Source organism: Parus major, chromosome 4, assembly GCF_001522545.3.
Source record: "Parus major isolate Abel chromosome 4, Parus_major1.1, whole genome shotgun sequence".
Lineage (NCBI taxonomy): Eukaryota > Metazoa > Chordata > Aves > Passeriformes > Paridae > Parus > Parus major.
In genome coordinates, this window is record NC_031771.1 from 18,129,604 (window position 1) to 18,146,641 (window position 17,038).

General features: G+C 40.7%; 1 protein-coding gene across 9 annotated transcripts in view; it reads left to right on the top strand.

The window, feature by feature from the left end:
- Nucleotides 1-17,038, top strand: part of LOC107203034 (melanopsin-like) — a 75,873-nt gene that overhangs the window by 37,924 nt on the left and 20,911 nt on the right. For 6 of the 9 annotated variants that reach the window (XM_033513976.1, XM_033513977.1, XM_033513978.1 and 3 more), the window contains one exon: nucleotides 15,604-15,746. In XM_033513976.1, the coding sequence (XP_033369867.1) occupies nucleotides 15,604-15,746 (143 nt within the window). Of the gene's footprint in view, nucleotides 1-298; nucleotides 412-10,467; nucleotides 13,574-15,603; nucleotides 15,747-17,038 lie in introns of those variants that run through there. The other 3 variants (XM_015624308.2, XM_033513974.1, XM_033513981.1) reach the window with 2 other exon arrangements.

Sequence of the window (17,038 nt, forward strand, 5' to 3'; positions counted from 1 at the left end):
AGTTTTCAGATTCTCCTGAGGAGCTGTGACCAGTCTTGCCCTAGATGGAGGGAGCATGTAAGTTCCTTGAACTTTGATTAAATTGTAGTTTCTACCTCCTTTCTCTACTGCTTTAAACCTTTTCTTGTCCAGACAAAACTCATTCTCACACATCTTCTCCATTCCCACCTTTTAAAAGGGGAACACTGAAAGCAAGTATGTGGAAAATATTAATACATTGAAAATAGAAATGATATAGAGATCGAAACCTATCTCTAAGTCTAAAGACTTTTCTAATGTCTTTCTACCCTGGGTGAAGGAGAGAGGCTCTCAAAGAGCATGCCTGCCATCAGATCCCTGCTCTTTACATCATGTTCCAGTGCTTCTGAAATACTCATCTTTACAACCATGACACCAACAAGTTGGTGTGAGGTAAGAAATTCCTGTGACCCATTCACTGCTGCTCACTAAACTTTCTGTGGCTATTCAAGCACCTCTGTGAAGAGAAGTGCTTGAATGTTAAGGCATGTTGTGCAAATGAAGTTTTGGTAACTGCAGGTTGAGTTTCTGGGAAGTGGTTCTGTTTTATACCATTCCTTGGCAGCCCTGCAGGAAACCCATGGCTTAGGCATGTTTCTGCTCACTTGTGCAGCAGGGGAGAGCCACCCTAACCTGGCCAAGGGGGCTCATGGGCTGTGGGGATGGAGCACAGGCTGTGCAAGGGGAAAGCTGGAGCCAGGTTCGGCCAGCCAGTGGAGGCTGGGGAAGAGGGGTGGCAGGGGATGCCCAGATGCTGCTTCCAGCCACCTCAGAGTGCAGGACAGCAGGCACAGCCTCAGGTGCTGACTCTCAAAGGGTGCCCAGCCTCAGTGGTAGCACCTGCAGGGGCTTGGGGTACAGCCAGGATGGGCTGGGCAGAGACAGACAGCGGGGCTGCCCTGGAAACGAGCTATTCTGTGTGTCCATCCTTTTTACAAACAAACAAATAAATAAATAACATATGTATGTATGTTTGTATTTATGAATGTATGCATATATATATATGTATGTATGTGTATATATATATATATGTATATAGATATATAGATATAGATATATATGTATTATTTTTAAATTGTGAGGTATTTGGGTGTGGATAGGGTTTGTTGATTTGTTTGTTTGAAGTCATCTATTTGCACTTGGAGCAGCAGTCACTGGGGGTGACTGACGGGTCGTGTGGCTTGCTGGGGGCCACGCTGCTCTTCGATCGCTGCCGGAGCTGGCAGCCTGGCAGCCCAGGAGGGGCTTGGAGCAGCTTTTAAAAGCCTGGGATTTCCAGCACTCCCCAGGATGAGTCGCAGCTCGGCAGCCCTGCACAGAGCAGATGTGCGGAGGGGAGGGAAATGCTTTCGGCTGAACCCAAAAAGTACGTGCCAGGAGGAAGGCTTCAGGAAGCGGGAGCTGGGCGGGGAGGAGGGAAGGGAGCATTTATCTTCTGCTTTATTTTCTAAAGAATGATTTAAATGAATTGCTTCTCCTCTGGAAGGAAAATCTCACTGAAGTTGTTTTAATGTGAATTTCGATATTTATTTTCTCTGTGTGTGTATATCTCTGTGTGTGTGTGTTTTTGTCTGACCCGGCTCACCCAGAGGGAAATCTGTTTTCTATTTTGTGCTGTTTTGTTTAGATTTTTAGGATTGATTTGGAGTTTAAGCTGATGGGAGAACTGGCTGTGCAAAAGGTTGATGTATTAGGAGATTTCTTATGATGGTATTTGTTGCATCATCAAGAGCCGATTGATTAAACCTTATTGTGATCTGATCCATAATAGCAGGAACATTTTTATGAGAAAGGAAATATAAATGAAGTCCGAAAGCAGATTTTACTGTTATCCTTTTGTGGAGCCGATTAACAGAATGTAAAGTGACCTAAATGAAGTGCTGTAGAAAGGCTTGTCAATACAAGCCTCATACATTAAGCTAGGATTATTTGAACACATTCATAATGAAAAGAGGATTTTCTTGTGCATTACAAATTAGTTATGATGATTTGAGGCAGAAGACTGAGATAGGTCAAAGCCCAGCAAGCTAAATACAAAGAATTTGTGTACCTCTGTCCTCATACAGCCCCATCCCTGTATACCCTGACCTTACACCATTACAATATTTTGTAGAGATTTTAGGTCAGAAGATTTACTGATAAATCTTTGGTGACTTGTGTGGACTTAGTTTCATTAGCCAGCCCAGCCCTGGCATTCAAAGAAGTCTACCAAGAATATTTATTTCTAGTCTGAAGAGTGGAAAAGAAAAGTTTATGGGAACTCTGTGGGAGAAACTCCAGCCTGGGAGGGGAAACTGCAGATTTTGTTTCATTGCAACAGGTCCTGGAAAAAGTGAGACCAAAAGTTGGGGCAAGCTTTTTATAGAGTCCTTTTAAGTAATAAGTGGCAAGTGAAAAGAAATTTGAGCATGTAACTCATAACTCAAATTTATTGACCAATATTGTGTTCTGGCACTGCTAAAGGTCTTAATTTTCAGTTTTTCTTTTTAATTCAATTTTTACCTGTGACCCTTTTTGCTGTTAAATTTTCTCTAAAGTTTTTGAGGAAATCCAGGTTTTGTTCACTGTCATTATATACTCACCAAATTTTCAACTGGTTCACATCCTGTATTGCTTTCTCTTGCCACAAACTTAGCTGTGCAAAATGATATGTATATAATGTATATATATATATATGCAACTGAGTAAGTTGATCAAGGGATCTAAATTTGAAATTTGGTTGACTTTGTTTGGCTTCCTTCAGAGGTTGCAAATTATCCCCCTCTAGGATGTCCTGTGTTTCCAGTGCCCTGAGGTGCCAGCCTGGAGAGAAAGGGTGGCTGCTGAAGATGATCTGCTTAGTCCAGCAGTCCCTGGCTAGGCAGCTGGAAAGCAAAATTCAGTGCACAAACAGGACCCAGAGTAGAGATGTGTCTGCATATTGTTGCAGGTGGTTAAGCAAGGCTGGTCATACCCCTGAGCCCCCAGGGCATGACAGAGCAGTGTTACTGCATAAGATAATTCAGCCTTTGGTATCAATGTGCCTGAGAGCTTTGCAAAGTTAGGCAAACTTAATAGAAGCATGGAGTTGCAAGACATTGCAGCTGCAGTACAAGTCAAACTCGCTCAGTTCTGAAAAGCAGGAAATCTTAGTGTACAGATGCAAGGGAATTTTAGTAGCTACTCATAATGCAGCTGAGAGGAAGCACCAGGCTGACTTGCATGAATTGATTGCATGCTGCTAGACACTCTTTATAAATTCTGTGATAAGGACAGCCACCTTAGGAAAAGTTTAAATAAAAATATATTGTTCAGACTTCACATGCAGCTTTGGTAGGCACTGGGGCTTGGAAGCATGCTTATCAGGTAAATAAGTCAGCAGTCAGAAATGCCTGGTACAGACGGTAGTCAGTAGCTGAACGTGTGATGTGGCACATACAGAATGCAGGGCATGGTTCTAGGATGCAGGCTGGGGCTGCTGTGCAGCTGGATCACCCCGTGTGCCTGGGCCAGCCTCTTGCAGTGAGATCCGAGCTGGGAGTTACCACCTGATCCTGCTGAGAACAGCCCAGGGAATGGTATCGGCAGCTTCTTTTGACAGATTTGCAAAGTTCAAACATGCCCTAAGCAGAAAGCCCAAGAAATAGAAAGATGGACTGTTGTAATTGTTGCTGATCCCTCTGGACTGACTGCCATCAGCACAGCTGTGCTCCCAGTGAAATGACTGACTAGGTGAAACCAAGCCCTTGCTGGCTGCATGATGAAATGGGCAACATTTAAAGAGCTCTAGCTAATCTAGACCTGCTAAAGCAACAGGAAAGAATTCACTTCATGCTTTGCAAAGTTAGTAATGCTTAAAAAAGGACTTTATCTCAAGTGAGAAGGAAATTTATTTGGGTTTGAATTTAAAATAGGACAAAATACTTTCATCAAACTTTCTGCAGCCAATAATGTAGTGCTCAATAAATTACTTGCCTTTTGTTGAGAAAGAAAAATACACATAGTTTCTTACATACCTGGTATCTTTTGCTACAATTTCTGTACTGAAACTTGTGCAGGTATTCAAATGATGTAATTGACTTTACTCTGCTAGGGAAAGTGTCAGCATGGCTTACAAACATGCAGCATTGTCGTCACTGTGCAATCGCTGCCGTAAGAGGTCCCTCCCTCCATGGTGCTGCAGAGACCATTGCACCACAGCTGAGTGATGGCAAATGAAGGTGACTTCAGGAGCACCAGGGAGACTCTTAGTGGATCAATGCTGGCACTTCAGAAAACTCCAGTGGCACTGCTGTAGGTAAGTGCCAGTGAGTTACTCCTCAAGCAGCTGGAGAGGGAAGGCAGCGTGGCTCAAATGCTGGAGGGCTACAAGATCTGCAGTGTTTGCCATCCCTCCTCCATGGCACAGGAGACAGCAGTCTGATGGTGTCCTGGGTAATGCTTCAAAAAACTTAAATAACCCAGTTGTAACAGAATTCTTTTATATTTAGAATCAATGGCTGTCAAATTGCTTTGCACTCTGTCATTAGCTCAGTGTTTGATACAAGAAAACTAATAGGAATAAACTTTTGCTGAAGTTCAATGCAATTTTGCAACTAATAGTAGCTATTTGTGTTCAGTAGGCTTTTACTCCTGGAGAAAACTCAAATATCTCTATCTACCCCCACAGCTGTTGTGAGCAAATTGTTCCTTCAACCATTCTTCCATTGAGAGATGCTCTTTAACGTGATGCTTTTCCAGAACTGGGTGGACAGAGGAAGGTCCAGTGTGAACTCAAGTGACTTGAGGCGGACACAGGGCTTTGTTAGACTTCTGTTGGTTTTTTGAGGTTCTCTGGTGCATATTACTTTGCTGGCTTTTTTATATGCTTTTTAACATAAAGGTTCTTTTCTGTAAATGGCACTTTTCTTCTTAACTCAGAAAAGGGAGCTGTCTTGTGCTGAGATTTTCTGTTCCTGATTCCAAGCTTTTCCAAGGCAATGTAGAAGATGCTTCAAATCTATCCCATATCCAGACATAATCATGAGGGTGAGAGGGAGATGACATTTCCTAACACTGATGTGCCAAAATTTTTGTTAGTTTTTGTAGAGTCTTGAAAAGTGGCCTGTAGAATTAAAACAAGGGACTACATTAAAACAACTGCATCATCCCTACTTTTAGTGGGTTACACATTGCAGTGGAGAGGGAAAAGATGAAGCTCCTTTCACTGCTGTCTCAAAATTGTCTTGAAGCTTCTCCAAACCAAAGTAAAGGCATTTGCTTTTGTGTAAGATATTGGTTCTTCTCCCAGGATAAGCACTGCCATGAGATAATTTTCTGAGAGATACAGACATTACTTACACTATACACACCTATTTCCACCAAATGTCTCTTTTTATGCTTTGTTAGTTTAGTACTTTAGAAATCTAAAGGTCTTTTGAAATGTCTTCAGTGCTGCAGTAAATTTCTAATTGTAAATGGAGCAGCCGGTTTCAACTGTTCTTTTGGAGACATTGGTCTCTCTTCCTTTAGCAATGCTAAATCCACAAGAAATGTGTGAGTTCTTCAACCTCCATGGGACTAGAAAAGCAATGATCTCCTTCTGGGATGAGAGTTTGTTTTACTCTTGTTTTTGAGTTAAGGGGAGTTGTGCTCCTGCCAAAAGGTTTCATTTGGCAATAAAGACTTGCCTTTTGCTGCAGAGATAGGTCTCCTTGAACGTATTTCTCCCAGTAACTTCTTTCTCTTCCCAGCCATCTTGATTATCTCCATTCCCTGTGGTGGCTAGGTGCTTTATATCTAGTGGGAATCTGTCAGACTGAAATGCATCAGGCCATTGGACTTAACATTGTATCAGTGGTCCAGTTAGATTCTCTAAAATCAATCAAAAAATACTTCAAAGGCAGATTTTTTGTGATGCTTAGACACCTAACAGCTCAGATAAACACCAGGGAGTATTTTCAGCACCACAGGAAAACAGTAGGTGTTTTGCCAGCAGTGCAATCAATATGTGTGAAGTGCCTAAGACCTCTGGAAATCATTCCTTTAATGTGGGATTTAAAGCCACAGTAGGAAAAAGAGTTGCAAATTAGGTGGAGCACTTAACTGCAGCCTTCCCATGCAAGAAATACTGTCTCTTCAGAGATTATCAATTGAAAGTGTCTAAAGTCTCTGGGCATAAAACAGCTTTTAGGTTCACTTGACTCTCTACGATTTTCAGTTTACTGAGACAGAATACATGTTCTTGATTAATTGAAATTGTATTTCAGTTCACTTATGGCTTTAACCCTTATTTATTAACTGTGTGTTTGGAGATTTTATTGCTGGCATTATGGAATATTTTATGTTGGAATGGTGGTTGTTAAGTCCTACTACCTGTTCCAAGCAGGGCTCACTTCAACCTCCTGACGTTTATTCCCTGTGCACCTCTGGGAAGTGTCTGGCTCTGCCTTCTGCACACCTCACCTTCCATGTATAGAGGAATATTAAACAGAAGCAAGCATATATAGCATGCATGGAAGAATCCTCATCTTAGAGTGATCAGACAAATCTTTGATCTAAACAGAAACTGAATGTGACAGTGCTTATACCAATATCATAAATGTGCTTGAAATTAGCAGATTGAGAATGTTCACTTGCTCTATTCTCCATGTTCTTCCTCTTAAAAGCATCTGTTGCCAGACTCTGCCAGGTGTGAGACACAGGAGATGGTGGGGCTCTGATCTGGCTACTTTTAGCAGTTTTCATGTTCCCAAATGTACATGATAGAATGACTCAAATGCCAACAAGATGTTGAGTTGTCTTCCACCCCCACCCATGTCACCCATAGCCCAAATTTCTTTTTGAAATATGGAAATTACCCTAGCTGGTGCAGAACATATCTGCTTTCGGGCCTTCAGCTAAGAGTATTTCCTGGAGAAGAATAGTGGGGGTTTTTATAAATAGTGAAAAGTAGAGAGGGAAATCTACAGGTCTTTATGCCTAGTTAGTAAAAATTGTAAAAAAGCTTCATTGTAATGTAGCTAAAGAAGTGTAATTCTATAATACTATTATTATTTGTATTTACTTCATCATGTACCACTGCTCTTCATAGGTGATATGACAGAAGAAGTCTAAAGCAGAGAATCCAGCAGGAACCAAATGACAACATTGGTGAAGATTTATTATCTGTTTGTATTTTTAAAAGTAGCATTAGAAACACCATATGGGATTAGTAAAAGTTAACATCTTGCCTTAGCTGATTTAGTGGGATGTGCTTTCATTTTGTAATCAGCCTTTGAAAAGCCAATGTCAGCTGATGGGATTTTTTCCCATGGCCCTTAAAAGTAAGCACAATATTTGATGGGATCTATTTAAACTGCAGGGCACTTTTCTCAGAGCAGTTTCCATGCACAGATCTTCCAGTAGCAGTTGAGTGGGTCTCCCTGAGAAGCTGAACAGTGGAATGAAAAGACTGTTAACATTAGACAAGGTGCATAAGACCAGAGGTGGCTGGTGAAGGATGTTCTTTCAGCTATCAAGAGTAAGGAAGAAATTTATTTATTTTTTTTGTAATTAAAATATAAAAGTTCAGCTGTACAGAAGCCAGAGTATATGTTGAAACCTCAGAGCAGAGCTCTCAGAAACTACTGGCAGAGATCAGAATTTCAGTGTGTTGCCAGCAGCTGTAGATGGGCAGACATTTCTTCATGTACTTCTGTTAAATGCAGTAATGTGAGTCTCACCTGGGAGCTGAGCTCGTGCTGCTGGGGCTGATGGAGTGGGAGAGGGCTTGTTCCAGGCAGTCCATGAGTGTTGTGGCATTGTCTTGTCACCAGCCAGCACTGGCAGCTGATGAAAAGGCTTTTGGCACATGGTGGGCAGGCTGGAGCAGGAGCATCCTGGTATGAGGCATGATGAAATGGGAAGTGCCATCATCTGGTAGCCTGGGGTGAATGAACCAGAGCAGGATGAGCTCACAGAAGGCAGAGGAGGGAGAGCAGCTCAGGTGAAGAGCACAAGTTGTCCCCAAGGGTTACAGAGCCAAGTGAGTTCAAAACACTCTCACCACTGGCTGGCAAACATAGAAGAATGAGATTTCTTATTTAGGTGAACTTTGTGTGATTATTAAAGAACTCCAGTTAGCAGCAGGATGCTCAGAAGGAGAAAAATAACATATTAAAGTATGCTGCATAGTAAGATTAAAACAAGTATTTGCTGTATCTTTTTCCTGATGACTTCTAAAATTCTTATATTGAAGGACTTAGCCAGCATATCATCTTCTAACCACCCATGTTTCTAACTAACACGCTCTAAGGCTCTAAAAATATATATATATGTGTATATAGATATATAGATATATATATATATCTATATCTCCTGAGATTTCTGCCTACTGCTTTGTTGTTGCACTGTGCTAGCAGTCATCTGTTCCCTCATGACCAAACAAATATGCACTGAACTGTGATAGTCCAGCTAATTTTGATGCAGTGTCAGCATTGATTAGATTTGTTCAGTGTGCTGCCTGCCCGAGCGTGTATAGCTGGGGCTGTGATTTGAGGTGCATTTGGACACAGCATCAGATAATTTTGACGTCATTTATGGCCAAGGGGACAATATGGTGAGTGTCTCAGGGGTCACATTAAGGAACTGTCTGCGCTGGGATGCAAGCCTGTGAGAGATGATAGGGGAAAGATGGACTGAGCCCCCAGCTTAACTGGGTGTTAGCAGCTTCTGGTAGTGGGGTTCTGTTTGCTTGTTTTTCAAAAATTCACAAGTGATGGTAGAATTTGGTTCTTTTAGGTTTCAGACTAGAACTGAATACACTTAAATAGAACATAAAATTTCTGTAGAGGAAAATGTTGTGAAGACCTTGTTAATGTTACCTGTCTGGATTATACAAGTACACTAATACTGGAACAGAAATGTTCTCAGGAAATATGCCTTTGGTACCTTGCTTTAAAATTCTGAGGTCTTGAAATTAAAGTCCATTGCCTCAAGGTTTGATCCCCGTGGCATGGATTCAGGAAAGGAAACCAAGTACTAATTATTTGCCAGGTCTTCCCCACAAAGCAAGGCTGGGCTATGCAGGCATAGAAAAACTTGTCAAATATTGGGTAATCCCTCTCATTTGCCAAGCCCTGCCCAAGCCATGCAGAGAGCACTCGAGCTGGAACACATGTTTGTTTTTCAGCTGGGCTGATATTTGAGGTTGGATATTTTATTTTTTTTTCCTTTTCCTTCCTGCTCTGACAAACAAATGTGTCTTTTATCACTGATTTCAGCAGTGTAGCTGAAGATGTACATAGAAAACAGTGTCTCTGTGCTTTCCAGAAAAGGCTATACATTTTAAAGTTGTTTTAGTCAGTCTCCAGAGAGATGAAAATATGCCCTTTGAGAGCTTTGTAACTAGCAGACAGATATTAAAACTTAAATTCTTTTCATTTTCATTGTTTGTTACTGATTGTTATATTTTCAGAGGCATCATTTTAATATAATATGATTAATTTAGAAAACATCTGAATTATTAATATCTATTGCTTATACTGACTCATTAAGCTGGATATGTAAAAATCTGAGTATGCCTACTTTAAGTATCTGATGATTCTTGTATTGACAACTTGATGAGGTTTTGATGGTTCTTCTCTTTGGAGTTTTCGGGGGGGGTTCGAGGTTTTTTTCTGCCATCCCCAGCCATGCCTCATTAGATTGCTTGCAAGAAGTTTAAGCACAGATATTAAGGGCCTGAAAGAAAGCATCTCATCAAAGCAGAGGCTGTGCTAAACATGAGATCTTAAGGATACAAATGAGTTCTGAAATCCAGTGCTTTTTTTCAACTGGCCAGAAGCCCAGAAGCAAATTGCTGGAATGGAATCAACTAAATACGTACTGTATTGTCAGAAAAAATTCTTGAGGTTTTAACCAAAAATTTATGACGATAGTCTGGGTGAACACTTGCCTTGGTGTGGGGCAGATGCCTGACTTTGCTACTTGTCCTGTTATACACAGGCAAGTAGCCTGTGTATAACAGGACATCCTGTTCTTCTTTGTCACTTTTGGATAGACTGCATAGAAGTCACATGTGTGGAAGTCCATTTGCTAAACCAATTTTCATTTTTATTAAATACACACTGTAAATGTGTGTTTGAGTGCTTCTGGCTTTTGCATGTGAACTGACTGGAACAAGTGTGGAAGAGAACTGTCACCCAGAGGCTGATAAGAAAAGCAGCTTCTCCACATGTGGATGATCACGGTTTGACTTGACTTTCTGAGGGCCAAATTTTCTGACCTTACTGTGTGGTGTTGGAACTGTCAGCCAGAACAAGCAAAGTTGTTGTCTTGATTTTGTTTGGGGCTTTTTTAAAAGCCCAAAGATATTAATAATATTTCCCAAAAATCTTTATTTTAAATACGTCATATTTTATAAAATATCTGAGTATATATACTATATATATATACTATATATATATATATATATATATATATATGTACTTCTGTTATAGTCTCTACACAGCTACCACCTTCTGTTTGCTGCTTCAAAGAGCTCCAACATACAAGATATTCCATTAAGCCCCAAATTTTGTTGTAATTTCAAGCCAGGTGGTGCTTCATACTGAAATTACCTGGATGATATGGACTATCAGTGAAAATAAAAGGAATTTGGAAAGTACTATCTGCTAGCTGGCACACTCAGATTTCTCCCATCTCAGCTAACATACCGAAGCATTGTTTAGTATTTTTCTTAAAAATTTTCAGGTGTACTGGTATAGACAATATTTTGAACAGCAAATCAAACTTCTACATTGTGAATCCACAAAGCAGTTCAACACAGGGAGGCTGCTATGTTGCTAATTTATTTCCTTGTTAGTGCACATAAATCCCCCATGTAAGCAAGCCCTTCCTTAAGCTCATTTCAGTGTAAATCATTTCCACAAGATGAGCTTGCACCCACGAGCAAAATCAGAGGGTAAATAAAGCTTTGGGTAATCTTATATCTACCTAATGCAAATCATACAACCATTTCAGTCCAGTATTTTCTACCCCTACCCACTGAAGGGGACCTGCCCTTGCCCTCCTTTTTTAACAACAATTTTTTTTCTTCTGCATGGATTGATTATTTTGTCTTTTTATTAATCTTAGCATCTGAAAAGCGGAAATAGATAACTCTGATTATTCAGCCATCATTTTGTCACAGAAATCAAAGTACAAAAGCTTTCCTAGAATGACTTCCTTCATCTGTTTGATGGTTTCCATCTTTATTTTGGGAGAAATATGAGAGAAAGTTTATTTTTATATCTGGTGCCTGCTTCCTTTGCCAGATAGTTGAGGGACAACTGTTAATTGTTTACCCTCCATTTGCCTGCAGATCTGTTGGCTACCCTGCCAGGAAAGCCCTCCAAGCAGCCATGTAGGTGACAATGTTTTGATGTTGTAGTCATTTCATATATAAGGGCAAGGCCACATCATAATTTATGTGAGTTGTCAGGTCCTCCAACAGCTCAGAGTCAAAATGCAAATGATTGTAGCATTAATTCAGATGGAGTCAAACAGAGCAAGCACAGGGTCACGATGTACACCAGAAGCTGGCCCTGGTGCAATTACTGGCATCTTCATGGGCTGCTTGTTTACATTTGGATTTTTGACCTAAACAATCAGGTCATTCTGGATGGTGGCTTTGGAATGTTCACTCAGGAAAAGGATGTGTCTTCAGCAGAGTGCTCAGGATTCTTTCCCAGGACCAAAATATGGAGAGAGGCAAAGCGATTCTGGGGGAAACAATGGACCGGTGAACTCATTTCAAATGAGCACTTGAAAACTCGGTTCATCCATTAAATATTCAATATATTCATTGAATAAAATGTAGTGCCTTCCTTCATTATCATTATGTTAAATCACACCCATAAAGAGAAGGAGCAAGACTGAGGCTTATACAGAGCAGGCTTCTCACTCTACATGACACGTCTGTGATGATACTGAGCACCCATAAATACAGCTGAGATCCAGGCATGTTGAATCCAGGTCTGCTGTACATCACCATGGCAGTGTGAAACAGCTGAAGGGGAACTTCTCCCAACATGCCTTTTAATTTTTTTAACTTTTTTCAGTTGCATTCTCAAGAGGTCTGAGTTTGCAGTTAATAAAATAAAGGTGATCAGGCTAAAGTATAAAGTCAAAGTATTGCAAAGTATATCTCAGTGACTCAAGGTGGATACAAAAATCTCTGCTTTACTAAGTCTAAAAGGCAGGACCTTCCCCACAGTACAAACTAATCTTTTGCTGATTCATAGCAGCTGTCATTGACCATTTGATATATAATTTTGGTGCTAAGAGAGGCTAATATAGACATAACACAGTATGACTCATCAGTGTCTATAGTGAATGCAACCTGCTGTACATAGCTGCTGGCCTGCTTACCAAGTTATCTGGAAAGATTTGTAATAGTTATTTGAGCTTTCTTGAGTAAAAACTCTCATAGCAACCTGGAATATTCTCCTATAATTTAATTTTATTCTTACTAGTTGTGGGAAGCTAAAAGTAGAAAAAGGAAATGCATAGAGAAGTAACAGCTTTTGAGAAGATCTGCAAAAATGAGCTTCTCCTTAAAGCTCATCACTAAGCTTGTAATTATTTTTTTCGTATTTTCAGCCCTCGTCTTTATACAGTAAAATATTTACATTAGCAAGTATTTAGCTTGTTAATTAAAACTGCTGAAAGGCCATCTCATCAGAGTTGACACTAGGAAAAGAGAAAAAGCCTAAATTTAATGAATATCCTAAAACCTTGATGGTAGTGCTACTTGTCTCCAGGTGGATGTTATGCTGTATGGAGGACAGGTCTGTATTAGAAAAGCAGCATTTGTCCACCAAAGTAGATTTTAAATTCTCAGCCTTAAAAGTACTTGAATATTTTAATTTAAAAGTTTCATATAGTGAAAATATGCCAAATTGGGGAAATACATTATGTGAGAAAAATGAGGTGTATATTCTCCTTGATTAACCTACAGCTATTTGTACTGGTTTAGCCTGTTTTATTTAAAAATCTTCCACCTGTTTAATGAAATTATTTTTTATCCAAGTTGAGGTTTTCTGTTGAAATATATCCACACACACACAGAGATTTGGACATTTTTCTTCTCAGATTCAAATGACAGTGTTATAAATGGCTTTTGGTCTTTGTCAGCTTGCCACATTTAATACAGCTTGGATGCCTCCCACATCCTGCTCTCAGCATAACACCAGCAGAGGGAATGAGTAGCTGTCTTTCCATTTAGATCTGAAAGTTATCTAACTGCTATTAACATTGCAGCAGAAGTGGCTGTGGTATTTCATGGACTCCCCTGGAGGCAAGATCCAAAGTCTGTGTAATCTAAACATGCCTCACTTTAGCTTCTCACTAAAGATTGAAGGCTCTGTGTAATCCCTGGTATTTATTGCCTTCCAGATTCCACTCTGTAAGCATCAATAGTTTATATTTCATCCAGTATTGCCAGCAAACTGTAAGCTGAGTTTACAAATGTGTCATTTGAGATATTTTTCAGCTTTTGACACAGCTCACCACCCACAAATGAGTAAACGAGGCCAAAATGTCCAAGTCAGCTTCTCTTCAGCAGAGAGATAAGGTGAGACACCTTTGGGTGTGAAATTTGTCCATTTTTCAAATGAATTTCTGCAACTGTGAATTCCCATATGTTGATGTAAAGCATAAATCATGACAGGCATATACTTGCCCTGAATTACGTTTATATAATAGCCCAAATATATAATAAACCTCTAGGCAGAGGCAAATCCTTGGCATGCCTAACAGATAAGCTGGAAAAGAAGTAAAAATGAACCCTTTTCCTTTCTCCCCAGTTTAGCTTCTTCGGTATGCATTGTCAGAATTGTGGCAGGGTTATAATTCAGTGCACACACACTGCTGAGATTATTGGGTTTGAGAGAGGAGGAGAGGCATTACAGTGTTTAATTTGCAGGCCCAGGCAGCCCTGCTCTGAGAGCATGGTGCTGGCTCTGCCTGGTGCCACTAAAAACCATGACAGCTTTCTTTGCTGGGCCACCTCACCATGCTCTGCCTGCTCCTACATGACCTCTCATGCTTTTCTCAAGGGTAAATGCTGCACACAGTGACGTTTTTTATTGCTGCCTAAGCACTGGAAATCACAGTCACAGCCCCCTGGTGCAACCAGTGCCAGCTGATGCTCTCTTCCATTGCTTCCTGCTTTTACAGTGATGTGATCTCTGTATGGTGAAGTGCCATGTTGGCAGTAGCCATCCTGTCAAGGGTAGAGTCTGTCAGATGACTGAGAAGGCTCAAAAGCACCTTCCTGCTTTGAAGCCATAGCTTTTGTACTTTTTACTACATCACTTCAGTCCAGGGAGCTTTGCTGTCAGCATTTCCACCACTGTTGTGCGGATGCTCAAGGTGTGCAGCAGCCTTCACAGTGCCCTCCCCATTGCCCAGTGCAGCCTCCCCAGGGCATGTCCCAGGAGGGTCACAGACGTGGGGGGATAATGGGATAATGCCCACAGCCAGGACTGCTGTGCAGGGAGGGAGCTGTCCTGTGTGCACCTCACAGATGAGTGAGGAACTTAAGGCAGAAAGGAGAAGCAGCAGTATGGGAGATCAGAAGGTAGCAATGGGAAAGAAAGGGTGTACCCATCATTTAAAAAAATGGCTGCTTGAATACTATCAGTGGTTGTCATCACATAGTTATCATGTTAACCTGTTCTATCACCCAGCTCCTATCTCACAGGCCAAAATCAGCCTTATCACTCACTCCACACATTGCTGAGCTGTGCAGTGGAGAAAGGGGGTGAAGTAAAGCAGGTGCTCAGCTGTGGCAAGGTACCACACCTTTGATTCAGCTCTCCAGGTCTGATTGCGAGTCTGAGACTTAACTGCTTGTGACTTGGTAAATAAGAATCTTCACAAGGCAATTTGGACTCTTCTTGTTGCTAATGCTAATGTGAGCTGAGTGGATTAGCTGTAGGCTGCCTTTCTGCTGAATGTAGACAGTGATAAATATGAATTTGATTAAAAAAAAATACAGAGGGAGCCTATTCATGTGGTGAAGATACAGGGTAGTGAAAATGGTGTCAAAACTATTTAATATGTGTTTTCTTACACTGGCAGTGTTAGTGCTGCTGTTATACCTCTCATCTCCTCTCCTTTGCATAGGGAATTCCCAGGTTTTGTAGCACTGAGTTAGTGGATAATGAGCCTGGGGAGATGCAGGGGATTTAATGTTTGTTAGTGTGGGTTTTGATATCACTTCTCCTAATAAAGCCAAAATGTGACAGGTTATTTGATGCTGTCAGTCTGTGTTGTCAGCCAGCTCTGTGCCCCAAAGTGCAGCAGTTACCCAGAGCGAGTTTTATGCTTATGCTTCTTTGCCTTTTTCACATCATTGTAACTTCCTTGTTGTCTTTTCCAGTCTGCTTTCTCTGTTGCTCTTTTCTTAAGATAAATGCCTACTGTCAAAATTATGAAAGTTATCTGAGAGAAACTTGATTACAGGGGATATGAGAGGAGCTCAGAAGTATGTATTTGATTTGCGTGAGCTGTGGAAGTGAATGCCAACAACCTGAGCGTATGTTCATGGACTGAGTCCCAAATGGGCTAAGCTTTCCTTTTCCTCTGTTTTCAATTCAGGGTTTGAACATGAGTACCCAGCCACACACTGTGACCAAAGTAGAGATCCCTGGCCATGTTCTTTACACCGTAGGAACATGTGTGCTCATTATTGGCTCCATTGGCATCATCGGAAACCTCCTAGTCCTCTACGCATTTTACAGGTACAAAAATTCCTTTTGTGGCTGATCTGAGTGGCCTTGAGTTTCACCTGTGCCCATGTACAGATTTCTGCACTGCTTTCCACTTGGATTAAATCTAATGGCAACAATTGTGGTGGAAAGAGAGGGGGAGGCAACCCTACACACATGGAAACACATCCATGTGCATCGACAACCTCAGTGTATATTCCTGATGTTTTAAAGAATCAAATAAAATGAGAAAATAATACCTTGTTCTACAATTTCCAATTGAAAGGTTAAAGAATGGTTTAATACTTCTAATGATAGAAACCACAGTCTCGCAGCAGCAGATTTCTTCACTAACCCTGTAGTATTTGCAGAAATACTCAACAGTGATGCTCTTCCCAGGAGCCCAGTGGTCCTGAAAGGACCAAGAAGGCAATCTGCTACATGAAATGAGCTCATGCCACCAGTGTATTTCCTGCTCCAGGCAGATCGTAGGATTTCTGTCAGTTTGTGTGCTCTCTTGGCAGAGTAATAGTCAACCAAAGTTACTGCAGCTAGACTGTGCAAAAATCCCATGGAAAAAAGAAACATCTGCCAACACAGTCCCACACTGTGATGATGGTTTTCAAAATCCTCCTCATTCACTACTTGCTGTCATTATGCATGGTGATGCAGTGGGGCCTTTCAGTGTTAGAGACTCCAGTGGGTTATGAACCAATTGTTAGTTTTCCTATTCTTAAATGTTTAAGACCAATAAATGAGTTATTTTGAATAACCAGTTTCTAATATGATTTAGAGAAATTGAATTCCTTGTAACTGTAGATACCTTCATGATATTTTAAAATGCAGCACAAGCTCTGTATTTCTCTTGAAATGTGTGTGGTTTAGCAGGTGTAATAAAGGCATTAAATTGTCAAAGTAGGAAAATCTGCACTGGCAGATTAGCACTTGAACTCAGCACTCTCTCTTACCCTGTTTTTGCAGGCAGTTATGAGACCCAAGAATTTATTAGAATTGCAGCAGCACTGAGATGTCTTTCTCACTTTCTTTTTCACTATTTATTTATAAGCATGAGGAAAGAAATTCATATTAGCTGCAAATATTGATATTGCAAAGCACATCAGAAAGGTCTCAGTTGTTTTCCTTGGACAAACTTTGCTTGCAGACCTCTGCTTTCACACCTTGTTGTGGTGTTTAATGTTGCCTGTTCATCTGCAGCTGAGAGTTTTCATTCTCTCTTATGAGATGTACATAAGCAAAAGCACTTTCTCCAAATCTCAGTGTGTGTGCTCTGCTCATGCTGTAGCACTTTGAAAAGGATCATTTAG